This window comes from Macaca thibetana, chromosome 10 (genome assembly GCF_024542745.1).
Source record: "Macaca thibetana thibetana isolate TM-01 chromosome 10, ASM2454274v1, whole genome shotgun sequence".
In the NCBI taxonomy this organism is placed as follows: Eukaryota; Metazoa; Chordata; class Mammalia; order Primates; family Cercopithecidae; genus Macaca; species Macaca thibetana.
In genome coordinates this window covers 20,417,526-20,444,505 of record NC_065587.1, presented here as the reverse complement: position 1 = coordinate 20,444,505, position 26,980 = coordinate 20,417,526, and the positions used below count along the sequence as shown (strand labels likewise).

At 49.5% G+C, this 26,980-nt stretch overlaps 1 protein-coding gene across 1 annotated transcript; it reads right to left on the bottom strand.

The window, feature by feature from the left end:
- Positions 1-9,760: 9,760 nt before the first annotated feature.
- Positions 9,761-23,047, bottom strand: SEC14L3 (SEC14 like lipid binding 3). The gene is made up of 12 exons (XM_050806754.1): positions 22,905-23,047; positions 21,487-21,562; positions 21,191-21,234; positions 20,998-21,057; positions 19,487-19,675; positions 17,618-17,713; positions 16,735-16,795; positions 15,396-15,479; positions 12,615-12,721; positions 12,085-12,224; positions 11,840-12,009; positions 9,761-10,662 (listed from the first exon to the last, which is right to left on the bottom strand). The coding sequence occupies exons 1-12, from the start codon at positions 22,956-22,958 to the stop codon at positions 10,541-10,543; spliced, it is 1,203 nt and encodes a 400-aa protein (XP_050662711.1). The 5' UTR covers positions 22,959-23,047; the 3' UTR covers positions 9,761-10,540.
- Between the last annotated feature and the right edge of the window lie 3,933 nt (positions 23,048-26,980).

Here is a 26,980-nt window from a genome sequence, read left to right as displayed (position 1 = left end):
AACTTGATAATTCATATATAGAATAGAAATGAAAATCGGGGCCAGGCACGGTGGCTCACACCTGTAATCCCAGCCCTTTGGGAGGCCGAGGCAGGTGGATCACAAGGTCAGGAGTTTGAGACCAGCCTGGCCAAGATGGTGAAACCCTCATCTCTACTAAAAACACAAAAATTAGCTGGGTGTGGTGGCGCATACTTGTAATCACAGTTACTCAGGAGGCCGAGGAAGTAGAATCGCTTGAACTCGGGAGGCGGAGGTTGCAGTGAGCCGAGATCGCACCATTGCACTCCAGCCTGGGTGACAGAGCGAAACTCTGTCTAAAAAAAAAAGAAAAAGAGAAAGAAAAAAATAATTGGCTGGGTGCAGTGGCTCATGCCTGTAATCCTAGTACTTTGGGAAGCTCAGGTGGGAGGATCACTTGACCCCTGGAGTTTGAAAACAGCCTGGGCAACATGAGGAAGCCCTATCTCTACAAAAAAAAACTACAAAAAACTAGCCAGGTATGGTAGCATGTGCCTGTAGTCCCAGCTCCTTTGGAGGCTGAGGTGGGGGATCTCCTGAGCCCAAGAGGTCGAGGCTGCAGTAAGCTGTGATCGCACCACTGCACTCCAGCCCGTGTGACAGAGTGAGTCCTTGTCTCAAAACAAAACAAACAAAAAGAAATGAAAATCTGGAAAATCCTGAAACCCAGAGAGTCACCAATACTAAGGCATATGCTAAGTTAATGTTTTATAAAATAGGATTATATGTGTCATTCTATAATAGAATGATATTATAGAATGACTTAGTTCAGTACTTTTCCATGCATAAAAGGTATTCTGTGAAAGTTCACAGCTCCACAGAACCCTACTTGTCTGGTCAAGCTGTAACTTAGCCAGTACCCAATTACAGAAGTTCCCCAAGGGTTCCAATCTGCCCCTGTTCTTTTTTCTTTTCCTTTCTTTTCTTCTTTTCTTTTCTTCTTTTCTTTCTTTTCTTTTTTTCTTTTTTCTTTTTTATTTTTTTGAGACGGAGTCTCACTCTGTCACCCAGGCTGGAGTGCAGTGGCACGATCTCAGCTCATTGCAATCTCTGCCGCCCAGGTTCAAGTGATTCTCCTGTCTCAACCTCCTGAGTAGCTGGGACTACAGGCATGCACCACCACGCCCAACTAATTTTCGTATTTTTGGTAGAGACGGGGTTTCACCATGTTGGCCAGGCTTGTCTCGAACTCCTGGCCTCAGGTGATCCACCTGCCTTGGCCTCCCAAAGTGCTGGGATTACAGATGTGAGCCACCATGCCTGGCCCCAATCTGTCCCTGTTGGAAATCAGTGCTGTGGTGAGGAAATAATCCTGGATCAGGGAGAATCAGGAGAATTGTCTTTCCTTGGAGGGCCTGTTCTGGACTGGGTGTGATAGTCACAGGCTGGCCTGGCTTCCTGAGGTCAGTTCTTCTCTGTGGTCCCTCCCCGCTACTGCTGTCCAGGTTCATGGACACTTGTTCTTGGTTTTGTCCCACTGCCCTTTCTGGTCTCAGCCACACCCTTGCATCCCTAGGCCCTCAGTTGATGGGAAATGAATGGGCATGATGTAGTTCAACATGGGATGTCTGTGTTGGGGTGGGGAGGCATGGAGTCCAGGATGAACCCTCTCACCCAGCTCTTCCACGGCCCCTACTTCTGGGTTTACATCATCTGCTGGACGAGGGTCTGGAGCTGGACGAGATCCTTCGAGCCTGGCTGGAAATCCTTTTTTTTTTTTAGACAGAATCTTGCTCTATCCCCCAGGCTGGAGTACAGTGGCATGATCTTGGCTCACTGTAACCTCCACTTCCCGGGTTTAAATGATTCTCCTGCCTCAGCCTCCCCAGTAGCTGGGATGACAAGTGTGTGCCACCACACCCAACTAATTTTTGTATTTTTAGTAGAGACATATTGGCCAGGCTAGTCTCGAACTCCTGACCTCGAGTAATCTACCTGTCTCTGCCTTCCAAAGTGCTGGGATTACAGGCATGAGCTCCTGTGTCTGACCGGAAATCCTATTTTTACAATTTCTTCTCATACACATAAGACCTCTCGGTTTCAAGTTATGGGACCTTGGGCAAATTCCTTCAGCTGAAGGAATTTCATGGTCCTGAAAGCCATGCTGTGTGAGCCCTGCTGGCTCAAGGCCTGGGTTCTGGAAGCTGGGTAATAGGGGGAAATGGAAGGGCTTGGCTGACCTTGTGCCACGATACTTCATCCACACCGTGGGGAATCCTTACCCTGAAGCGGTAGGTGGGCTCTTCCTAGTACACATAGGCCAAGGAAACGAAGGTCCAGAGAGGCCAAGTGACTACTTGCTGCTGCACAGAGGTGGTGGTGGCCACGCTGGGATTGGGATTTGGGGAAGGCCCCTCACCCGGGCAGAATGTTGTCCCCAACCCTCCTGACTGGGCAGGCCTTTCTGCCTGGGCTGTTGGCAGCTGACAGCTTGCAGGGGGAAAAGCTCAGTGTATGACTGCTGTGACTTTAGCTATTCCCACACAGAGAAATGTAGCACCAAGGTACTGTGGGGGCAGGCCAGGTCAGGGGGCTGCTGGGGGTGGCGCTGCTCTGGGGACCTTTGGCTTGTGTGGGCAGATGAATGTCACTGCATCCACCATGAAAACAGGCTCTGGGCTGGAAGATGCACGGAAAAGATGAGGAGTTGGGGGCAGGGGAGCATGAAGAGGTCATGGCTTGGGTGGGGTCAGTCGGGGAGGGGGGTGGACAGTGACCTTAAACCTCTTCTGTCTTGCAAGTGCTTTGGGGAGGATGCACAAGTGGTAGGTCCAATGACAGGTGCTCCAACACTTGTCCTCTGTCCCCCCCTTACCAAACAAACATAATAAAGCAAATAGACAACTGTCCTAGTAAGCCAGGCCCCAAAGAGTTAAAGAAACCAATGACTAAATTCTTGGAGTTACAGAATAGCAGATAAGAAAAGAAAGAACTTGCTGAAAAGCTGAAACTAAAACTGTGCCCCAAAGAGTAAGAAACCAGTAACAGAAATTCTTGAGTTTGCAGGATAGCAGATAAGAAAAGAAACAGCTTGCTGAAACACGGACACTCCCTGCACTTATGAGATCAAGAAAAAAACTGGCTGATGGCTGGGGGTGGTGGCTCACACCTGTACCCCCAGCACTTTGGGAGGCCAAGATGAGTGGATCACTTGAAGCCAGGAGTTCAAGACCAGCCTGGCCAACATGGCAAAACTCTGTCTCTACTAAAAATACAAAAATTAGCCAGGCATGGTGGCCTGTGCACCTGTAATCCCAGCTACTGTGGAGGCTGAGGCATGAGAATGCACTCCAGTATGGGCAACAAAGTGAGACTCCGTCTCAAAATAAAAAAGAAGAAAAAGAAAAATCTGGCTGGAATTGGTTGGACTCAAGATGGCCAACCAGAATCTGTGCAGAATGACCTTGCTGATGTCACAGCCTGAATTTCCACCGCATGTTTCATACTAATGCCCCCTAAATTTGCACACGCGACCCATGAGGAGGCATGAAGAGATAACCGCACATGCTCAAGGACTTTACTTTTCTTTTCTTTTGTTTGTTTGTTTGTTTGAGACGGAGTCTCGCTGTGTTGCCCAGGCTGGAGTGCAGTGGTGCGATCTCTGCTCACTGCAACCTCCACCTCCCGGGTTTGATTCTCCTGCCTCAGCCTCCCGAGTAGCTGGGAATACAGGCTCCCACCACCACACCCGGCTAATTTTTTGTATTTTTAGTAGAGACATGTTTAGGTATTGCCATGTTGGCCAGGCTGGTCTCAAACTCCTGACCTCGTGATCCACCCGCCTCGACCTTCCAAAGTGCTGGGATTACAGGTTAAGGATTTTTCCAGACTTCCCCTTCCCTTCCTCCCATCACCTACTAATCTCAGAATCTACCACCCGCACATTTTCTAATAAAAATACTACCTTGAAGCCAGCACGGGGAGACAGATTTGAGTTGGACTCCTGTCTCCTTGGAGTTGATTTGCAATAAAAGCTTTTCTTTTCTTTCTTTCTCTCTTTTTTATTTTATTTATTTATTTTTTTTGAGACAGGTTCTCACTCTGTCACCCAGGCTGAAGTGCAGTGGTGTGATCTTGGCTCACTGCAGCCTCAACCTTCTGTGCTCAAGTGATTCTCCCACTTCAGCCTCCTGAGTAGCTGGGACAACAGGTGTATGCCACCATGGCTTGCTAATTTTTTATTGTTTTTTGTCGAGATGGGGTTTTCGCCATGTTGCTCAGGTTGGTCTCGAACTCCTGTACTCAAGCAAGCAGCCCACCTCGGCCTCCCAAAATGTTGGGATTATAGGTGTGAGTCACCATGCCCAGCTGCAGTGAAAGCTTTTCTATTCTCAAGAACCCAGTGTTATAGTATTGGCTTACAGCACATTGGGCAGGGAGCTCCTTTTGCTTGGTAACACTAGAAAATTCAGGTACCTCAACAGGATATAATCCTACTACCTAGATCATTGTTAACTAACATCTCAGTGTATTCATATCCAGGTGGCTTTTGCTAGACATACACATTAATATAATGTAGTTTTGTAACATTCTATGACGTGCTTCTATAGTACTCTCTAGGCAGCTCTGTAGATTGATACCTCTTTTGCATTTGTGATGACACAGTAGTCTAGGAATGGAAGTAGGAGGATTTAACCAGTCCCACGTTGATAGATATTTGTGTTCTTCAGTTTTCTCTGCTAGGTGACACCTCACTCCCCAGCCTCCTTTTATTTATGTATTTATTTTTTGAGATGGAGTCTCGCTCTGTTGCCCAGGCTGGAGTGCAATGGTGTAATCTCGGCTCACTGCAACCTCCACCTGCTGGGTCCAAGTGATTGTCCTGGCTCAGCCTCCTGAATAGGTGGGATTACAGGCATGCACCACCACGCCTGGCTAATTTTTGTATTTTTAGTACAGGCGTGGCATCATGTTGGCCAGGCTGGTCTCGAACTCCCAACCTCAAATGATCCACCCACCTTGGCCTCTCAAAGTGCTGGGATTACAGGCATGAGCCACTGTGCCCAGCCCAACCTGCTTTTAGCAGCTGAACACAGCCCTGCCTTGGGAAGTTAATGGCCTTGGAAGAATTTTCCTCCTTCCAAGCAGGGAAGGGAGGAGAGATAGGGCTAACAGCTTACTCTCTTCAGAGTTTCCTGGGGAAGGGGACACCTATACAGTGGCACGGCCCTGCCGAAGGTCAAGATGCTGTAGTGTTATGGTTTAAAGGTAGGTGCGAGGTCTGGGGTCCTCGGCACTAAAAGAACTAATCTCTCCTTCCCCTACTGCTGTCCAGGTTCATGGATAGTCATGCTTGGTCTTGTCTTACTGTTCTTTCTGGTGTCAGCCACAGCCTTGCTTCCCCAGGCACTCCTGGCCTTTGTTTTCCTCCCTCGATGAATACCTCTGGACTCACCCTAGCTGTCCTGTACAACCTGCCCTGCACCTCTGGGCAGTCCTGGGGTCTCCTGGACCTCTCCTTCCCAGCCTCCTGCAAGATGCTGAAGGACTTGCTGCTGGCTGCACTGGCCTTCACTAGTGTCACTCTGTTGCTGCTCCTGTGACCCTGAGGAAGGCAGTCGAGGTCTTCCAGCCATCCTGCCCTCTCTGCAGCTTAAGAGGTACTCTTTTGGTGGCCTCCTGCCAGCCTGGAGGCCCACAGATGGGACTGGTGACTTGGACAACAGAGAGACTCTCTTCTGAGGAGGAAATTGATATGGAATCTCGGCCTATTTTTGGAGGAAGACCTGGAGGCAGTGGCCCCTTCAGAAGACAACGAAAAAATAATCCTTTTTTATATTTATTTTATATATATATTTGAGACACAGTCTCTGTTGCCCAGGCTGGAGTGCAGTGGTGTGATTTCGGCTCACTGCAACCTCCACTTCCCAGGTTCAAGCGATTCTCCTGTCTCAGCCTCCTAGGTAGCTGGGATTACGGGCATGCACCACCACGCCCAGCTAATCTTTATATTTTTGTAAAGACAGGGTTTCACCATGTTGGCCAGGCTGGTCTTGAACTTCTGACGTCAAGTGGTCTGCCTGCCTCAGCCTCCCAAAGTGCTGGGGTTACAGGCGCGAGCCACTGCACCTGGCCTGTGTTGCCTTAACCTTCTGTGGCACCTGTGCTTTTTAGCACTAGTTGTTGGGGGGAAAACCTGATGTCTGAACTGCATGACATGCATTTGGGCTCTCTGGAGGGGCCAATGTGGTGGTGGGTTCTCGGGGAAGGAGTAAGAGGCAGGGGCTGGGGCCTCATTAGCACCAGCATACTGTTGCCCACGGGTGTCCCTGGCCTGAGGTCTACACAGTTGGGAGCCTCGCCTTTTGGCCTCAGCTGAAATTTGACCCCTCTATGGGAAATGACCTGTGGCCCCCATCTTTAGCTTCCCAAGAGCAGTGAGACTTTTCCTTCCCTGGCTCTGCCTCGGCATTTCTGGGCTGTTGGAACAGGAACTCCTAAGTTAACGTTCCTTCTCACACAGCAGGGGGCCCTCAGGCCTTGGTCTTCCTGCCCCTATGCTGCTAGCTTATCACTTCTGGAATGAGGGGGCTATGTTAGTCCATTTTGTGTTGCTATAAAGGAATACTGGGCCAGGTAAGGTGGCTCACGCTTGTAATCCCAGCACTTTGGGAGGCCGAGGTGTGTGGATCACCTGAAACCAGGAGTTCAAGACCACCCTGACCAACACGATGAAACTTCATCTCTACTAAAAATACAAAAATTAAACAGGTGTGGTGGCAGACACATGTATTCCCTGCTACTTGGGAGGTTGAGGTGGGAGAATCACTTTAACCCAGGAGGCGGAGGTTGCAGTGAGCCAAGATCGCACCGCAGCACTCCAGGCTGGGCAACAGAGTGAGACCCTGTCTCAAAAAAAGGAATATTGGAGGCTGGGTAATTTACAAGGAAAAGAGGTTTATTTGGCTCATTGTTCTGCAGGATGTACAGAAAGCATGGCGCCGGCATCTGCTCAGCTTCTGGTGAGGGCTTCAGGAAGCTTTTACTCATGGCAGAAGAGGAAGGGGAGCCAGTGTGTCACATGGTGAGAGAAAGGGAGCAAGAAGAGGGGAGGGGTGCCAGGCTCTTTTAAGCAACTATAGAGTGAGAACTCACTCATTATGGCAGGGCAGGCACCAAGCCATGCATGAAGGATCTACCCCCATGACCCAAACACCTCCCACTAGGTCCCACCTCTAACATCAGGGGCCACATTTCCTCCTGAGATTTGGAGGGGACAAATATCCAAGCTCTGCTAGTGGCCATTGACCAAAGCTACAAAGTGGGTCTCTTTCCTTCCCCAGTACTGCGTCCTGGAGATTCAGGACTGGAGGTCAGCATCTAGACCCTGAGTAAGACTGGAGGCTGGAGCTTGGGAAGGCTGCCACTTACTGGCTGTGGGCACACAGTGGGAGCTGGCTTGTCGGGGTGGGCATCAGCGGATGCTGAGAGGCACTTTGCAGATCTCAGCTCTGGCCCTGGCCTTAGGTTCTTTGCACTGCCCCACCTCCTGGTGCAAGTCTCTGGGCTCAGCTGCCACAGAGGAGCTCTGGCAACAGCATAGCTCATCTTAGTCCCAAGGGCACAAAGGGTCCACGCTCTCCACCTCAGACCCTGCTTCAACATCGGGGCCTTTCCTTTGGTGGAGAAGGGTGAGACCATCCTGTTCCCCGACCCTGCATCACCCACACTAAGCCATCCTCTCCCAAGGATTCCATGACATCCTTGGCCCAAATTGTGGGTGCTACCACCGTCTTCCAAGAGGGTGAACCCATCCCTCTCTTTCCATCCTCCTCCCTTTCCTCTCTCTTCCCTCCATCATTGCTCATTGTAGGATTGTCTGATAAAATATAAGATGCTCAGGTCAATTTTAATTTTAGATAAACAATGGATACATTTTAAGTATGTTCCAATTTTTTTTTTTTTAGAGGAGTCTCGCTCTGTTGCCCAGGCTGGAGTGCAGTGGTGTGATCTCCGCCTCCTGAATTCAAGAGATTCTCATGCCTCAGCCTTCTGAGGAGCTGAGATTACAGCTGTGCACTACCTCCCCAGGCTAAATTTTGTATTTTTAGTAGAGACGGGGTTTCACCATGTTGGCCAGGCTGGTCTTGAACTCCTGACATCAAGTGATCCGCCTGCCTTGGCTTCCTAAAGTGTTAGGATTATAGGCACGAGCCACTGCACCCAGCCATGCTTTTTTTTTTTCCTTTCTAAATCTGACAACCCTCACTTTCTCTTCTCTTCCTTCCTTTTTCCTTTCCCCTTCCTCCTCCCTCCTCCTTCCCTGCCAGCTTAGGAAGAAGGCAGTCTTGTTCTGTTCTGACGAATTGTTATAGAAGAGTGGTGGGGGTGAAGAGGTGACGGGGTGAGGGGCAGCCTCAGCGCCAGGCCTATTTCTGCTACCTGTGGGGCTGAAGGTACAAGGCCAGTGCCTTTGGGAGCTCAGTTTCCCATCTATAAAGCAGATATCAGATTTTGCATCCACAGGTGCATGTGGGAAAGTGCTTGCTGCTGCTGAATATTTTCTTGACCAGCCTGAATCAGACCTCATAGCCTGCCCACGGATGAGCTCAGCCCTCCGTCCATTTGTTTCCAAGGAGCCTCTCATGGCACCAGCCTTTGGTTCCCATTCATCCCCATTCCCTGGTGTGATCTGGCTCCCCCTGGCAAGAGTTGTGTCAGGGGTTGGGGCTCAAGCCAGCCTCTTCATGTCCCTGAATCACAGCAGAAAGCTGGGAAGGAAACTCTGGGCTCCTGGCCTTTCCCCTAGTCACCCAGGGTCATGGCGAGTGTCAGGGCGTCGTGCTTCACAGATGCCATGTGAGCAGCGGACAGGATGCTGGGCTGAGGAGCACAAGCCCTGCCCCACTCTGCTGTGAGTTTCCTTGGACAAGCTGCTTAAGCATTGTGGGTCTCCATGGCCTATCACCTCCTCTACCCACAAACAGGGACTGGAGAGGGTGACATGCACAGGACACTTCTACTGGAAGGTCTAGAACAAATAAGTCATGCCTTCTTACTGCCTTTGTAAAAGTGCAATCTTAGGAGGTGATATTCTTACTATGTTACTTTTTTTTTTTTTTTTTTTTTGATAGAGACGTGGTCTTGCTATGTTGCCCAGGCTCGTCTAAAACTCCTGGGCTCAAGCGATCCTCCCATCTCAGCCTCCCCAAGGGCTGGGATTATAGGCAGGAGGCGGTATTATGAGGTAATTGAGGGCAATGTCATTGAAGTAAAAAAAACAAAAACAGGCCAGGCATGGTGGCTGAGGCCTGTTATCCCAACACTTTGGGAGGCTGAGGGGAGCAAATTGCTTGAGGCCAGGAGCTTGAGACAACATGGGGAAACCCCATCTCTGCAAAAAATACAAAAAGATTAGCCAAGTGTGGTGATGCCCACCTGTAGTCCCAGCTACTCAGGAGGCTGAGGTGGGAGAATGGCTTGAGCCCAAGAAGTCAAGACTACAGTGAGCCATGATTGTACCACTGCACTCCAGCCTCGGTGGGCGACAGAGCGAGACCCTGTCTCAAAAAACAAACAAACAAACAAACGAATAAACAAACAAACGAACACCCCCTGCCCCAGGTCCTGGATCTGCCACCCAAGCTGTAAGATGTTGAGTGAGTGGCTTCACCCCTCTGAGCCTCAGTTTCCTTATCCATAAAGTGCCTTGGGGATGGCATGAGAATAAAACATGCTAAACTCACAAAGCTCTTGGCACAGTTTCTGGTACACAGAGAGCACTCACCAAATGATCGTTGTTGTTTCCTTTATTATGATTATGCCAGATGTGACTATCTTTGCTTCCAGGAAAGCCTCTAAATCATAAGCTATGTGCAACAAGGGAAGTGGGTAAGGGTGGGAAGCTGAGTGTGCAAGTCACACAAAGCCTGATGTAGGCAACTCCTATCAGAGGTATGTGGCCTTTGTGGCTGGGGCCCTCAAAAGACAGTCACTGCCAGAAATCTGGAGTCTGAATTGTCTGGGTCTCCAGAAGAGAGTCCAACCCCACCACACCTCTGCTCCTGTCCAAGGTGCTGAAATCCACCCCACATAAGCTCCTCCTAGTCATGTACAGCCGTTGAGTCGCCTGCACCCTACCTTGTGGTCCTCCGTTCAATGCCACAAATATACAGTGAGCATCTACTATATATAGCGAGTGGAAATAAAAAGATTTAGATATGTCTCCAACCCAAGTTGCTCACAGCCATATGGAAGGAATTAAAGCATACACACTTGCCTTAGGGTAGGTGAGGACAAAGGCTAGGGGATTCATTTTGCTATTTATTGAGTTTCAGTGACACCCACTTCTTGTCTTTACCCTTGTTTTTTCCTCTTCTGAAACATTGGTACCCTCCAAGGTTGTGCCTCTCATACCTTTCTTGATCTGACCACAGCAGATGAATTTTCCCCCGGGCATCTCTTTGTGTTCTCACTAACATCATAGAGTCAGGAGGACTAACAATCAATTTCAGGGAGAGAGGGAGTGTAGGATAGAGAGGAATCAGGTTAGGAGGTCTCTGAGAAGAGAGGGAGCCACCTAGACAGGGGTGAGCTCCTTATCATATTTCTGCATGCCCTCGTCAGGGAGCAGGACCTCCACCGTGAAGCTGACCTTCTTGGCGTGCACAAAGCTATAGGTGTTGTCGAAGCGTAGGACATCTGGGGGACAGATGGAAAGATGGGCATTGGGCTTGGCTTTACACACTCTTTGTTCCACCCCCGGCCAGGGAGGAGGACAGGCTTGTGTTCCCACTGGCTTTCTTTGCCAAGCTGGGCCAAGCTCCCACCACGCCTCTTCCCTTCCCCATGGGAACTGCCACCCCAAGCAGGTCCTGTAAACAGACACCAACCTCCCTCTTGGCGTGTGCCCAGGCCTGGCTTTACTGGCATGGAGAACAATGGTCATTACATCCCATTGTCTCATACCTGGAGACACACATGACAGGGGTGTGAAAGCTCATGCTTGCGTTCATCAGAGACCTCCCAGCTCCCTTGGATGAAGTGGGGTTCTGGAGCAGGCCTGCTGGACACTGTTTGCTTCCTCACAACCACCCCAAAAAGCAGGTGTTGGCTGGGCACGGTGGCTCACGCCTATAATCCCAGCACTTTGGGAGGCCGAGGTGGGTGGATCACTTGAGGTCAGGAGTTTGAGAGCAGCCTGACCAGTGTGGAGAAACCCCATCTCTACTAAAAATACAAAATTAAGTGTGGTGGCGCATGCCTGTAATCTCAGCTACTCGGGAGGCTGAGGCAGGAGAATCACTTGAACCTGGGAGGTGGAGGTTGCGGTGAGCTGAGATTGCACCATTGCTTACACCATTGCACTCCAGCCTGGGCAACAAGAGTGAAACTTTGTCTCAAAAAAAAAAAAAGAAAGAAAGAAAGAAAAAGAAAAAGCAGGCATTATAACTCCTGGCTCACAGGTGAGCAAACCAAGGGTCCTTCCCAGATTGGTCAGACTTTTGCCCAGGACTATGCAGCTACCTGGAGGCTGGGGCGGGACCCTGGAACCACACAGCTTTGCAGCTCCACAAGTTGATTTATTTTTCAGAGCCTCGGTTTCCTCATGTGGAAAACTACTCTATCACTTGTTGTCTGTATTCTGCAGTCCAGGTGCCCCCAAGCCCTGCAGGGCCTGTGTGTCTCTGGCTCCTGGTGCACAGTAGGTGCTCATGAATATGGACTGAGTGAGCGACTGTATGAATGAATGGTGCTAACCTAGGATGTGTGTCCCTGAATGGGGGAGGGGTGTCACTGCCCCTCTGTTTCCTTCTCTAAAGCATGGGACAGGTGGCTCTAGCCTTTCAGAGCCAGGTCCCAACTGGGGCAGACTTACAGACACCGGCCTCTGAGCAGGTGAGGCTCCCATCCTCAGGCACCATGTGGGCGTTGTAGCGCTGGCTGGGTAGAACCTCTGTCATCTCCCCTGCCCGCTGTCGCTCCCCCATCTTGGTCTTCAGGAAAACTCCGAAGCCGATGTCCGCACCGTCAGATGAGAACTGCCACCTGTCAGGGGGAGGGGGAGGAGGAAGGTTGCTGCCCAGCCTGATGGGTCTCTGAGGGGTTAGGGCCTGTCCCTACCTGAGGACACAGCCTGGAAACAGGATCTCGTATTCCACTTGGTGTGACGAGCCGCGGTTGATTTGCACCGAGTGCTCGTACTGAGTCTTCACCTGGTCCCGCACGTACATGGACTTGGGGATCTCCCCGCCATAGTTGATCTGCGGACGTGGGATGAGATGGGCTTGCTCCCCTCTCCTGGCCATTGTTCATGTTTCTCCTGCCTGAGACACTTTCACCACCTCCTGGAAGTATCCTCTTCATCCTAGCCCCACTCTCCCACTCCCTCAAGTCTTCTTTGACCATCCAAGCTGGGTCAGTGCTTCTGCTGGGAGCGTCTCCTTCCAGCTCATCCCTCTGGGTTAAAATTCTCCCATTTCTTGTTTGCCTTTACAGCTGCTGAGAGCTCTGTAAGGGCCAGGGTTGTATTGACTAGCTTAACACCCAGTTCTTGGGGTCTCTCTATAGGTAATTGTGGATGAATGACTGGGTGGAAAGGGAACCCAACTTAGTTCTTGAACCTTTCTTGTCCCAGGAAGAGCTCTTTGTACCTTGGTTAAACATTTGGGGTTTCCATCTGGGTCAGTCAGGGTGCCCCCAAACTGGGCAGGCAGTTCCTCAGGACTGATGAGTTTCAGCAAACCTTCCTTCCAGTTATCTGGGAGCAGTGGGATGCAAGGGAGGTTAGCAAGCATGGAGGGGACCAATTGGCCTCCCACATCCACCAGGATGACCTGAACTGGAGGAGAAGCCCTATAGGAGGTAGGCTGCCAGGGCCAATTCCCCAGTGTCCTAGGCCTGGGGCTATAGGAAGTGTCTTTCTCAGCACTGCATTGCTGTGGAAATGTGTTTCCCACCTTGATAGATGAATCAGCACTTTTTATGTCTCTTTGAGACAGCGTCTCACCCTGTTGTCCCAGCTGGAGTGCAGTGGCATGATCATGGCTCACTGCAACCTTGACCTCCTGGGCTCAAGTGATCCTCCCACCTCAGCCTCGCGAGTAGCTGGGACTACAGGCATGTACCACCATGCCTGGCTAATTTTTGTTTTGTTTTTTTTTTTTTTGTTTTTTTTTTAATAAAGATAGGGTTTCACCATGTTGCCCAAGCTAGTCTCAAACTCCTGGCCTCAAATGATTATCCACCTGGGCCTTCCAAAGTGTTGGGATTACAGTTGTGAGCCATCATGCCCAGCCTACAGCATATATATATATATTTTTTTTTTTTAATTTTTTATTTTTTATTTTTTGAGACAGAGTCTTGCTCTGTTGCCCAGACTGGAGTGCAGTGGTGCGATCTCAGCTCACTGCAACCTCCGCGTCACAGGTTGAAGCAATTCTCTACCTCAGCCTCCTGAGTAGCTGGGATTACAGGTGCCCACTACCACACCTGACTAATTTTTATATTTTTAGTAGAGACGGGGTTTCACCATCTTGGCCAGGCTGGTCTTAAACTCCTGACCTTGTGATCCACCTACCTCGGCCTCTCAAAGTGCTGGGATTACAGGCATGAGCCACCACGCTCAGCCAACAGCACATTCTTGAAGATCTTCCAGTCATGAGCAGTGAAGCTAAGAGTTATCTAATTGCCTCAAGGAGACTTTAGAGCTCAATGACATCAATGGCCTTATTGGGATCACTCTGTGAGTAAGTGGCGTGCCCAAGTCAGACCTCCTAGTGGGGGATGGACAGCCTTGGGCCTTTGGAGGGACCCTCCACACCTCCCTCTGCCTAATCACCATGACCATGTTTATTACTGTTCTTCATGCCCTATGCAAAGCTCTAAGAGTTCTGGGTCCTGGCTGTTACTATGCCCCAGCCTTGTGGCTAATCCAGGCTACCCAGTTCCCCAACCGCCTCATTTTGGCCATGGGAGATTCCTTCTCTACAGTGGGATTAAGGGGAAGACCACAATGTCCCACATACCAGGGCCAAATAAGCAGAGTTGCATGGGGCAGAGGCTGTGGACTTAAGGCCTGGACTATGCTGGTAACCCACACTGCGCTAGGCTTTGGAAGGCTTAGAAGTCATGAACCTGGATCCTTCAAACCAGGCCCTCATAATCTATCAAGTTCCCCATCTCAGTGGAATTGGGTAGAGGCAGAGGCTCGGGTACCAGGAAGAAAGAGAAAGTAAGGATTTACAAGCTCCCCCTCACCCCTGGATCTTCAGTTCTCCTAATTCTGTGATCTGACTATCCTGTTTGGGAGAAGTTTTGCTCCAAGCCAGGGTTGTTGGTTTGGGTTTAAGAACTATTTCCCTTTTCTCTCTTTCTCTCAGCCTGTCACTTGTAAACATAACTATTTTCCTATTTATAAAATTAATACATATTATTATGCAGTTTAGAAATCATAGACAATACAGGTAATAAAATTAAAAACCACATAATTTCTCACTATCAACAAATAAATATTTTGTTGTTTACTAGAAATAAATATTTATTGTACATATATTTGTTTCCATAAAAATAAGATTATATTTTTAGTTTAATCTTATTTTAGCTTATGCTTATGAAGATAAGTTTATAATCTACTTTTAAAAACTTAATGACATTTCCACGGCATTAAATATTTACACATAGCATTATTTTTCATGATTGCTCCAGAATTCATCAAATGCATGCACCATTATTTATTTATCCAGTCTTTTCTTGTTGGACTTCCTTTGTCTGAATTGTGACTACTCTTTCTGCTTGTCTGCCTCATCCTCTTCAGCTGAGGTTGCCTTTAGAAGCACTAAGCTTATGAATGTTGAAAAGAAACCAAGACTTATATACCGGAAATTGACTAGCAACCAAACTGAAACCAATGAGGTGGTAGGTGTGGAGGCCTTGTCCACCAAAGGGGTATGGCAGGGAAAAGAGCAAAGGTAGCAGACTCTTTAGGGTAAAACCCACTTCACTGTTGGGAAGAAGGAGCCTCTGACTAGGTGATGTGTAGAGTCTGTTGTTTTGAGATAGGGTCTCACTCTGTTGCCCAGGCTGGAGTGCAGTGGTGTGAACATGACTCACTGCAGCTTCAAACTCCTGGGCTCAAGTGATCCTCCTGCCTCAGCCTCCTGAGTAGCTGGAATTACAGGTGCGCACCACCACACCCAGCGAATTTTAAAATTTTTTGTAGAGATGGGGTCTTGCTATGTTGCTGTGGCTGGTCTCAACCTTCTGATCTCAAGCAATCCTCCTGCCTCAGCCTCCCAAAGTGCTGGGATTATAGATGTGAGGCACTGCACCCAACCTAATGTGTGGAGTTCTAGATGGGGTAATGGGACAACCTCACTCCAAAGGTCATGTAGAGAGGTCAGGAAATTGAGCTGAAATTGAGTTGTGTTACTTACTTCCCAACACAATAATTTTCCTGCGAGTGTCCTCACTAAGGAATGGTTTCATGAGGTTGTAGCCCACAGGGAACAGTTTGGTAGCTGGAGAGATAGAAGTAAGGATAATGGGAAGGAAAGAATTACATTGAGCAATCCCCTCCGTAACGGTTATAGCCAATGATACAGAGGAGTCATGACTAACCCTGGTCAATTCCAGTGTCTGTCCTGCACCGAGTGAACCATCCAACCAACCAGTCAACCAGCCAACAAACAGCCAACGAACCAATCATGCAATGCAATAATCAACCACCCATTCAGTCAACAAACCAGCCAAACATTCAAGCTGCTAATCAGCCACCTATTCAGTCAACCAATAAACAAGCCAACCTACCACATAATCAGCCACCTAACAAATCAGCCAAACAGCAAAGCAATCAGCCAATGGAACAGCCAGATAACCACTCAACTAACTGTGTTCTCTAGCCAGCCAGTCATCCAAATAACCAGTCAGCCAACCATCCAAATAACCAGCTAGCCAGTCATCCAAACAACTAGACAGCCGACTCTCCAAATAACCAGCCAGCCACCATCCAAATAACCATCTAAGATTCAGCCAAACAACAAACCAGGCAACCAGCGAACCAACCTGCCAACCAGCCATCAAAACAACCTGCCAACCAAAATGCCAACCAGCCACTCAATCAGTCAACCAAGCTAAGAACTAGCCAACCAAGCAGCCAGCCAATTCTCCAACCAATCACCAGTCAGTCAACTAGCCAAGCAACCAACTGGCCAGTCAACTGAACAACCAATCAAGCAATCAACGGATCAACCAACCAGCCAATCACCAAATATCCATCCATCTTTTCATCTACCCACCAACCCAAACAACAATCACCCAAATACCTGTGCAGCATCCACCATGGACCCAGGCCTGTGAGGGCTACAACAAAAGTGAAGAATCACAGCCCCTGCCTTCAAGGAGCAGAAAACTCAGCCAGTAAAGCAGGATGAGCACAAATAAAACAGCTGGAGATCCCTAAAAGGCAGCAAACAGGAAAGGCGGCACCAGTTGCCAGTGCCAGAGGCAGTCTGAGGAGGGAGAGATCATCATGGACAGGAGAAATAAGGGAGGATCCCTGGGAGAGCTGGGACTGGAGTTGCCTTCTCTTGCAGTAAGGCCAACCCTAGAAGTTACCATTTATTGAGAACTTACTCTATACCAGGCATTCTAAGTGATCTGCATACAGCCAAGAAACCAACCTGCCTCTCAACAATCCTGGGACAAAGACAGTGTTATCATCCTCAGCGTACAGAGGAGGAAACAGAGGCACAAGTGAAGTCATTTGTCACACACCTTTCACAATGAGCATGAACTTCAGGGTCTCTGGGTAATTCTCTTCAAGGAGGCCAAAGAACTGTGGAAGCAAGAGAGATCCCTTCAGAGAGCACATCGCGTCTTCTCCTACCTCCATCTCCTTGGCAATCTCCTGTTGGGAGGTTTCAGATGGCTCTGGAGGGTTTTCCTTCATGCCATCACCTCCACTGGCCTCTGGAGGGAACCTTCTCACCTCAAACTATTATAACCATACTCTAATAATAATTACGTAATAATCGTTTTTAGTAAATATTATAATAATTGCAGTATAATAATAATGACTACTATTTATTAAATGTTCACTATTTGCCAAGGAGTGTATATACACTTTACATAACAACTTGCTGAAGTATCCCTACATTGCTATCCCCATTTTGTAGGTGAGGAAACCAGCATGGAGAGGGTTTGGTGGAAGCTGGCGCGTGTGGTCTCAGCACAGTGCTGTCCCTGAAACCCATTCTGTGGGATCTTCTAGGAAACATATTAAGGCCTTTTGGGGTTTGAGTCACAATGAGGGAGGCCGGGACATTTTTTAAACTAAATCTTGGCTCTCAGACCTAAAGGACAGATAGGAGAAAGTCAGGGGAAGTTGTGGGAGGTAGGTGTGTGTGGTGGGAACCAGGGTTGTTCAGACAGAAGGAATAGCAAGGGCAAAGAAAGGCTCAGAGGGAATGGCAATAGCTACCATTGTTGAGAAATATGTATTAGGCCCTGTGTGCCAAACTGCATACTTGCATTATCTCATTTCGCTTTTGCAACCATTATTTATTAATATCCTTGTTTTATAGGTGAGCAGCTGGGTCATGGCAGGCCAAGCTGGTCATCAAAGGAAGTGGTGGGTGGCCCTGGGCCTTCTCCTCACCTCCTGGTACACTTCTACCAGAGGTTTCCAGAAGTGTTTCAGTCCCAGGCCCTCACAGTCAAATATCATCACGATGGTCTCAATCTTCTTCCCTAGCTGCAAGGATGAGAGCAAGAAGTAGTTCTGGGGTTCAGGGTGTTGGCTTGGGAGGTGGTAACCCAAGTACATGACACCTTGGGGCTTCTTCTAGCCCCGACTCTGTCCTCAGAGGAACAAGTGGACAAACCAGTGAATGCATTTCCCCACTCATCCGTCCATCCATCCATCCATCCGTCCGTCCGTCCGTCCGTCCGTCCGTCCGTCCGTCCACCCACCCACCCGTCCGTCCGTCCGTCCGTCCGTCCGTCCATCCACCCACCCACCCACCCACGTACCCACCCCCTTATATGTCAATTTACCCATCAATTAATTGACCCATCCATCAATTCATATTGTCATTAATTTATTCATCCTTCATTATTCCAGCTGATATTTATCAAGCACTTTTTTTGTGTGTGCCAGACACTGAAAGTGTAATGAATAATGCCTAATAACCCACAGTTCTTGTCCTTAAAAAGTTCACTGGCTGGCTGGGGAGATGACAAGCAACCAGGTCATTTGGATCCTATGAAAAGTGCTGCGATAGGTCAGCACAAGGGCTGCAGGGATACAGAATGGTTATTTAACCCAGGTGGAGGACTCAGAGAAGGTGACATCTACGTTTCAGACCTAAAGGACAGATAGGAGAAAGTCAGGGGAAGTTGTGGGAGGTAGGTGTGTGTGGTGGGAACCAGGGTTGTTCAGACAGAAGGAATAGCAAGGGCAAAGAAAGGCTCAGAGGGAATGGCAATAGCTACCATTGTTGAGAAATATGTATTAGGCCCTGTGTGCCAAACTGCATACTTGCATTATCTCATTTCGCTTTTGCAACCATTATTTATTAATATCCCTGTTTTATAGGTGAAGGAGCTGAGGCTCAGACAGGTGACATATTCAAAACACTAAAAAAACAAAACAAAACAAAAAAAACCCATCAACCAAGAATTCTATTCCAGGCCCAGTACAGTGGCTCATGCCTGTAATTCCAGCACTCTGGGAGGCCAAGGCGGGTAGATCACAAGGTCAGAAGATCGAGACCATCCTGGCCAATATGGTGAAACCCCGTGTCTATTAAAAATACAAAAATTGGCCGGGCGCGGTGGCTCACGCCTGTAATCCCAGCACTTTGGGAGGCCGAGACGGGCGGATCACGAGGTTAGGAGATCGAGACCATCCTGGCTAACACGGTGAAACCCCGTCTCTACTAAAAAATACAAAAAACTAGCCGGGCGAGGTGGCGGGCGCCTATAGTCCCAGCTACTCGGGAGGCTGAGGCAGGAGAATGGCGTGAACCCGGGAGGCGGAGCTTGCAGTGAGCTGAGATCCGGCCACCGCACTCCAGCCTGGGTGACAGAGCGAGACTCCGTCTCAAAAAAAAAAAAAAAAAAAAAAAAAAAAAAAAATTAGCCAGGTGTGGTGGTGTGCGCCTATAATCCCAGCTACTCAGGAGGCTGAGGCAGGAAAATCGCTTGAACCTGAGAGGCGGAGGTTTCAGTGAGCCAAGATCACACCAATGCACTCCAGCCTGGGCGACAGAGCAAGGCCCTGTCTCAAGAAAAAAAAAAAAAAAAAAAAAAAAGAGTTCTATTCCCAGCAAAAGTATCCTTCAAGACACTGTCTTTCTGTGACTGTGACTTTTCAAGGCCACACAGCTGGTAAGCAACAGAGCTGGTGTTTGACCCCAGAGCCCTCTGACTGCGGTTGTAGAGAACACAGGTGTGTTTCTATGACCAATCCCCCCGGCAGCCTCACCTGCCCCCAGCCATCTGCCCCACCTGGCCTGGGCCTCACCCTCTCTGTCTGCAGGTCACACTCATGCAGGATGCGCTCACAGTCCCTCATCTTGGTCTTGAGCAGGTCCTGCTTGGTGACTGAGAAGAGCAGCCCCTTGGGATCAAGTGGCCCAATGATGTCATACCACACGGGGCAGCCATCACGGTCATAGCCACACAGGCCCCCAGGCATGTACTTCTGGATCACCTGGGCATGAAAAGATGCACAGAACTTGGCATACACACCTCCCTTGAGACCCACAAACCAGGCTGACCTGGGTGGCCCAAGCCTACACACACCATGGTATAAAGCACTGTCCCTCCCTGGAAAGTAGAGCTATTGTCTCAGGTGAGAAAGCTGAGGTCCTGCAGGGCAGGGCCTTGCCCACAGAGGGTAAATGGCAAAGCCAGGTCTCAGCAGGCCCCAGGGCTTCTAAGGTCTGCCCCGATGTCTCCCATGTCCCTTTCTGTGGAGAAGAGTAGGGTTTAGTGATGGAGAACACAGATTCTGAAGGTTAACAGAGCTGGCTGAAAAACAGACACTGGCTGGGCATGGAGGCTCATTCCTGTAATCCCAGCTACTCAGGAGGTTGAGGCAGATGGGATCTCCTGAGGCCAGGAGTTTGAGACCAGCTTGGGCAACAGAGGGAGACCCTGTCTCTACAAAAATAAAATACATTAGCCAGCCACGGTAATACACATCTGTAGACTTGGGAAGCTGAGGTAGGAGAATCACTTGAGCCCAGGAGTTCAAGGTTGCCGTGAGCCATGATCGTGCCACTGCACACCAGCCTTGGCAACAGACTGAGACTCCATCCATAAAAGAAAAAAAAAAAAAAAAGCAGATACTGCTGCTTCTCTACTGCGTGTCCTTGAGCAAGTGACACCACCTCTCTGAGCTCCATTCTACCTCCTCTTTTGTAAAATGGTTTGGATAATCCCTCACTCTTGGGACTGCTGGGGAAAGTCCCTGAGATAATATAGGCAAAGCAGACTGCGCAGCTCAGGGTACATGCCCTACAAGTGAAGATGCGATCATTACTCTACTAAGATGCCAGTGGTGGCACCATTCTCATCAGTGCCTTGATGAGCTAAACTTCTTTCCCACCCAGACAGGATGCTTTAGGCAATGCCCTAGGGGGTGGGGGTGCAGAAGCACAGGCTAACCGTGGTGGTTAAGAGCCTGGGTTCAGGGGGCCAAACAGGCCTGAGCATAAATCGCAGCCCTGTGTTGGGCTATGGGACTGTGGGCAAGTTACCTAATTTTTGCTGGACTTGTGTCCTCATCCACAAAATGGGGACAATAGTATCCATCATTGTGATGATTAAAGAAGCTCATGCTGCTAACGTCTTAACCTAGGCCTGGACCTCGCAAGCCCCCAGGAAACATTCATTATTACTATAGGAAAGGAGACTGTGGGCCTGCGGGTTCCACATGCCTCTCAGCCTTGCTGCCCCTCATTCATGGTCCCCAGTGACCGTAAGCGGTATGTCCATGAAAGACTGAGGTGTTTGGCGGTGTTGGCTCACCTCTGGGGGCTGCCAATCAAGGATATGATCAATATCCATGGTCTTCCGGAACTCCATGTACTGAAAGGGAAATGAGTGGTAAGACCCCATTGGGCTCCCAGTGCCCTGAGAGCGGGGATGGAAGGAGGGGCTTGAGACATGGATTGCCCCCGACAAAACCCCTCCATAAATTTCCAGAGTGGATAAGTCTCACCTTGCGGAGCATAGCCTCCGACTTCTGCAAGTCAAAATTCCGAGCTGTGGGAAAACAGAAGGAAGGTGTGAGGCAGGAAAGACGCCTTTGTCTTGCTCCTGGCCAGTGGGAGCTATGGAGGATGCTGGGGGCTGGGGTAAGACCTCGCTCCCCTACCCCCTTCCCTCCTCTGGACCTGAATATGAGAAGCAAGATTGTGTGGATGGACCCTGAGAGCCATGAGACACTCTGGATCAGTTGAGACCAGGCCCCTCTTGATGCTCCCTGATCCCAACCTCTCCCATCTCTGCCCTCACCTCGGAGCCAGCGTAGAAGGAAATAATCATCAGGGTTTGGCAGGGCAGGAAGCACATCCTGGACATTTTCTCGAAACTGGCAAGAGAGATGCTAGTTAAAGTGGCTCTCTCACATTAAGCCTTGGCCTCCAGACTCAAAGACTGTTTTCATAACCTCTCCTTTCCTCCCACATGCAAAATGGCCCACATTGATAAAAGGATGGGTTAATGGTTGAATAGAAGGAGAGATGGATCACTGGATAGGTGGATGAATGGGAGGATAGATGGATTAATAAATGGTTAGAAAGAAGAACAGATGGGTGAGTGGGTAGGTAGATGAAAAGAGGAAGAAGAAATGAATGGATGGATGGATGGATGGATGGATGGATGAGTGGGTGGGTGGATAAGTCAGTGGATGGACAGAGGAGAGATGGGTGGGTGATAGAGAGAAGGAAAGATGGATAGGTGGATGGGTGGGTAGGAAGATGGGTGTGTGAATGAAAGAAAGGATAAACAGACCAGGTATGGTGGCTCATGCCTGTAATTCCAGTGCTTTGGGAGGCTGAGGTTGGTGGATCACCTGAGATCAGGAGTTTGAGACCAGCCTGGCCAACATGGTGAAAACCCATCTCTACTAAAAATAAAAAAATTAGCTGGGTATGGTGGCGCACGTCTGTAATCCCAGCTACTCAGGAGGCCGAGGCAGGAGAATTGCTTGAACCTGGGAGATGGAGGCTGCAGTGAGCTGAGATCGCTCCACAGCCCTCCAGCCTAGATGACAGAGCAAGACTCTATCTCAAAAAAAAAAAAAAAAAAAAAAAAAAAAAAAGAAGAAGAAGAAAGGATAAATAATTGGGTGGGTGAATACGTAGATTGGAGTTTGGATGCATTCTTAGTTCCCTCCATGTGTTAGCTCTCAAAACATCTGCTTTTTTTCATCCCATCTTCTATTAAAACATGGTTAGTAATTATATGTCCTCTTCCTTCTTTAGCTCTTTGAATGACAACAGCTTCTGCTCTGTCTCTCGGGCTTTTACAGTTTGGTCATCTTTCAGGATCCCAAGGAGAAAGGGGTTAAAGGGCAGACCAGCAGCATCTTTCAACTCCTACCTATGGTGCCTAGGAGAGAGGAAGGGGGGTGCCTGGCTGCCAGGTAAACCTCTCTGGTTCTGGCTCCTGGATGAGAAGAAGTCAGGCTCAATCTTGGGTGGGCACCACCCACGCTATTGCCTGGAAGTGGTGCTAGTCCCTCAACCCCCACCCTGGACAGGGTTGATGTCACTGGGCACTGTGGGGCTTGACCCTTTGGGAGGTAACACCAAAGAGACAATGTCAAGGACATGCTGAATCAACTGAGTGGGGCAGGGTTCCAGCCACTCCTTTCCACCCCCAGCCCCTTTCCCCTGGTCTTCCGGAACTCCAGGGGGAGGGGCTCTCACCTTGGCCAGGGTCTCTGCCTGTTTGGGGCTCAGGTCTCCGACTCGGCCACTCATGGTGCTGGCTGAGGCTTGAGGAGTGGTGGCCACTATAGGCAAGAGGCCAAGCCTAGTTTGTCAGCCCTGACCCAGCTGGGTCCTTTTGCCCCCACTCCTGGGCGTGGCCCCAAGTGCCTCCTCATTGGCCAACTGTTTAAATTGCACGTTACATAATTGGGATTAAGTGAGGTCCCGTGCTTGGCTTGGGGACAGATCTGGGGGGGCAGGCGGGCATGGAGCATGTGCCAAATGTCCCCTGCCAGGAGGAGGCAGCTGGGAGGAAGGGAGGCTGGCCTCCCGTGACCTTGGAGCCCAGGGTGAGTGCCTGTAGAACCCGCTGACCCTCCCAGGCCTCCAGTGACCACTGCCCTGGAGAAGGGGGAGTTTCAGGGAAATGAGGACCACGCCTTGTGGGTACCCTTTCCCCCTGAGACCCAGTCTTCACACACTTAGGATTCTGCAGAGATCACCCCCCTCTACCCAGCTCTGACAGGGTAGGATTCTGAGGCTTGGCCGGTGTAGTAAACAGTTCATTCACTTTGTTGGGGGTGGGAGGCCCAGGTCCTTCTTTCATAACAAATGTCCACAGTCAAGAGGACAGATGGCATCTTTTGAATGTCACTTGCTTCATTTATAAAACGGGGCTGTTAATGCTTGCCCTGCCCTCCTTCTGTGGTTGGAGGGAAGATCTAATGAGACACAGGGACTGTCAAGGGTTGTGTGCATCTAAAGGACACTCCCCGTCAGCTCTCCTGGTACCCCCGGGAGCTGTGAGCTTCATCTCCAGGAAGGGAGAGACGCTGTTATCCATGACTCCCTCTGAAGAAACCATCAGCTTGAGACTGCAGCGTGGCCATGTGGCTGCATGGCCACATCTCGGCCTTGAACGGGTCTGCATGGGTTGAAACCACCCTGGGCTAGCCTCGGCCCCAGCAGCGGGGCTAGCCCACACCATTCTGCCTAGGACTTTTCTAGGTCCCCTACTCCTGGGGCATCCTGGGTACCTACCCTTGAGCTACAATGGGCCTCTATTCTGGGCTAACCCAGGGTCTCTTTAGGCTAGTAGATGTTGGTCAGTATCAGACACCTTCTCAGGGACATCTTCCTTGCTCTGGGGTGCTGATAGAGTTGGATCCGGAAGGAGAAGGCAGGGCTGACGCTGGCCATTTCTGTCTGCCTGGGGAGCCCATGGCATGTACTCAGGAACAGTTAGGTAACTGTCCACACCCCAGCCCTACCCCATTTCACATTCCAGCCTCAATTTCTGCAAAGCCCCAGCTGTCTACACCCACTTCCTGCCAGGCCAGTAATGTACAGAGATTGGGTTCCTCCACTGCCCTCTCCCGAGCCACTAATCCTGCCCATTTCTCACCAGTCTCCTTTCTCACCCTAATCCCTATAAGGTGAGGTGTGCTAGTTACTTCTGGGGGCATCAGAGACTGCAAAGGAGAGCCAGGAGGGAGGGTTGGGGGTCTTCTCAGGAGTTGTAAGCCTTCACACTGAGCTCTTTTCCCGACCCAGACCACAAATTTGTTAAGCACCTTGCTATGTTCACAAATCCTCATCAGCCACAGTGCCACTCCATAGAACTTCCTGTGATGGTAGACATTTTCTGTGTGGGGTGTCCTGTTAGACATATCTGGTAGCCACTGGTTACATGTGAAATATGGTTAGCATGACTGAGGAACTGAAGTTTTAATTGAACTGGATTTTAATACATTTTACTTTAAGTTGTTTAATCTGGCTAGTGGTTACCATATTGGATGGTACAGGTGGACCATATTTCTTTTATTTTGTTTTATTTTATTTTTGAGACGGGGTCTCACTCTGTTGCCCAGGCTGGCGTGCAGTGGCATGATCTTGGCTCACTACAACCTCGACCTCCCCAGGCTCAATCAATCCTCCCACTTCAGCCCCCCGAGTAGCCTGGACTGTAGGCAATTTCCACCATGCCCTGCTAATTTCTTGTATTTTTTGTAGAGATGGGTCTCATTACAGGCATTACCTCATTTTGGCCTGGTGCAGTGGCTCACACGTGTAAACCCAGCACTTTGGGAGGCCGAGGCAGGTGGATCACCTGAGGTCAGGAGTTCCAGACCAGCCTAGCCAACATGGCAAAACCCTGTCTACTAAAAATACAAAAATTAGCTGGGCGTGATGGCGGGTACCTGTAATCCCAGTTACTCAGGAGGCTGAGGCAGGAGAATGGCTTGAACCTGGGAGGCGGAGGTTGCAGTGAGCCGAGATCGTGCTACTGCACTCCAGCCTGGGGTACAGAGTGAGACTCCATCTCAAACAAGAAAAAAGCAGCGCATTACCTCATTTACATCTCAGAACATACCTGTGGTATCAGGTAGGTACTATTAAGCCCATTATACAGATAAGCAAACTGAGGTATAGAGAAGTAAAGTAACTTATCCAGGGGTAAACCCATGCAATTAACCACTCTGCTGTTGTGCTGTGAAGCTACCCCATAGTCTCGGCTCTAGGAGCTTCCACCTTACTTAGGGAGAGAGCCCAAGGATAAAAGTCACCTATATGTGATGCAGCTGGTATCTGAGCCAGGCCTTGAAGAAAGGAAGGATTTTGATTTACGGAGAGCAAAATAAAGGGCATCCCAAGTGGAGGGGATGGCACAGGCAAAGGCGTGGAGGTGGGAAACTGAGAAGTATGTGGAGGGGTGGTGGGGAGATTACAGCAAACAAGACAGATGAGGACCCAGCTTGCACAGAGCTCACAGTCTCCCATTGGTGGGCATTCCCTCTGTGCTGGGAGCTTTATATCACTATCCAATCATTCGGAAGCAGGTATGGGTATTCTCATTTTACAGCCAAATAAAGTTCAGAGAGGTCAAGAAACTTTTCTGAGGTCACACAGCCAGTAAATGAGGAGCCAGAACTTGAACCCAAACCTATCTGACTCTGGATTACACAGCCCACCCTGCTTTCCCCTGGAGGGCTTAATATTGTGCCCAGAATATAGTAAGTGCTCAATTAATGGTCTATATTGTCATTGTGTGGAAGCCTGGATCTGCCTGGATTCAACCTGGATTCGGGCTGCAGGGTGTCTTGGGGCCAGAAGGGTTAATTTTGCCTGCTTTGAAACAAACGTCTTGGGGAAGGAGAGCCCCCCAGCCTGCCCCCCAAACCCCAGAGCACACTGTCTCCAGGTAAGGTCCCATGTGTGTTTGGCTTCTCATTTACAAAGCTCTCAGGGGACCATGGCAACAACCACAACGTAAACAACCGCAGGTGGGTAGATAGAGTTGCTTGCACCCCTAACCGTGGCACCTCTCCTTCCAGCCAGTTACTAGGAAATCTGAAAGAGCTGCCTCTTCCAGTCCATCCCCGGCACATTCCTGATCACCTCCCCTGCTAGGATGGACCTTGCCAGAAGCAGTTGGGTAGGTCTAAAGGGGCCTCTTCTGGGGGTACAGGAGCCTCGACATAGGGCAGGCATCACTGGAAGGAGGTGAGTGGGGGGCATTTAGACCACACAAATGTGAAGTGGGTGGCCTAAAAAGGGGAGATGAAGGCCAAGTGCCGAGGCTCACACCTATAATCCCAGTGCTTTGGGAGGCTGATGTGGGAGGATTGCTGGAGGCCAGGAGTTTGAGATCAGCCTGGCAACATGGGGAGACCCTGTCTCTTCAAAAAATTTAAAAATTAGCTGGGCATGATGGTGTACACCTGTAGTCCCAGTTACTTGGGAGGCTGAGGCAGGAGGATCCCTCAGGCCCAGGAGTTTGAGGTTGCAATGAGCCTTCATAGGGCCACTGCACTCCAGCCTACGCAACAGAGTGAAACCTTATCCTTAAAAAAAAAATAAAAGGGTTATGGGGAGATGGAAAGGGATTGGGGTGCAAATCTCCAGACCCCAGTGATGCTCTCAGCAGCACCTGGGACAGTCCACTTTCTATCTTTTACCCTTGGGCAGTTTCATCTCCTTTAATAAATTTTAAAAAAAGTAAGCATGATATAATTCATATATCACAAATTCATTCTTTTTAAAAATAGAAGGTATCAAGTTTTATTATCATT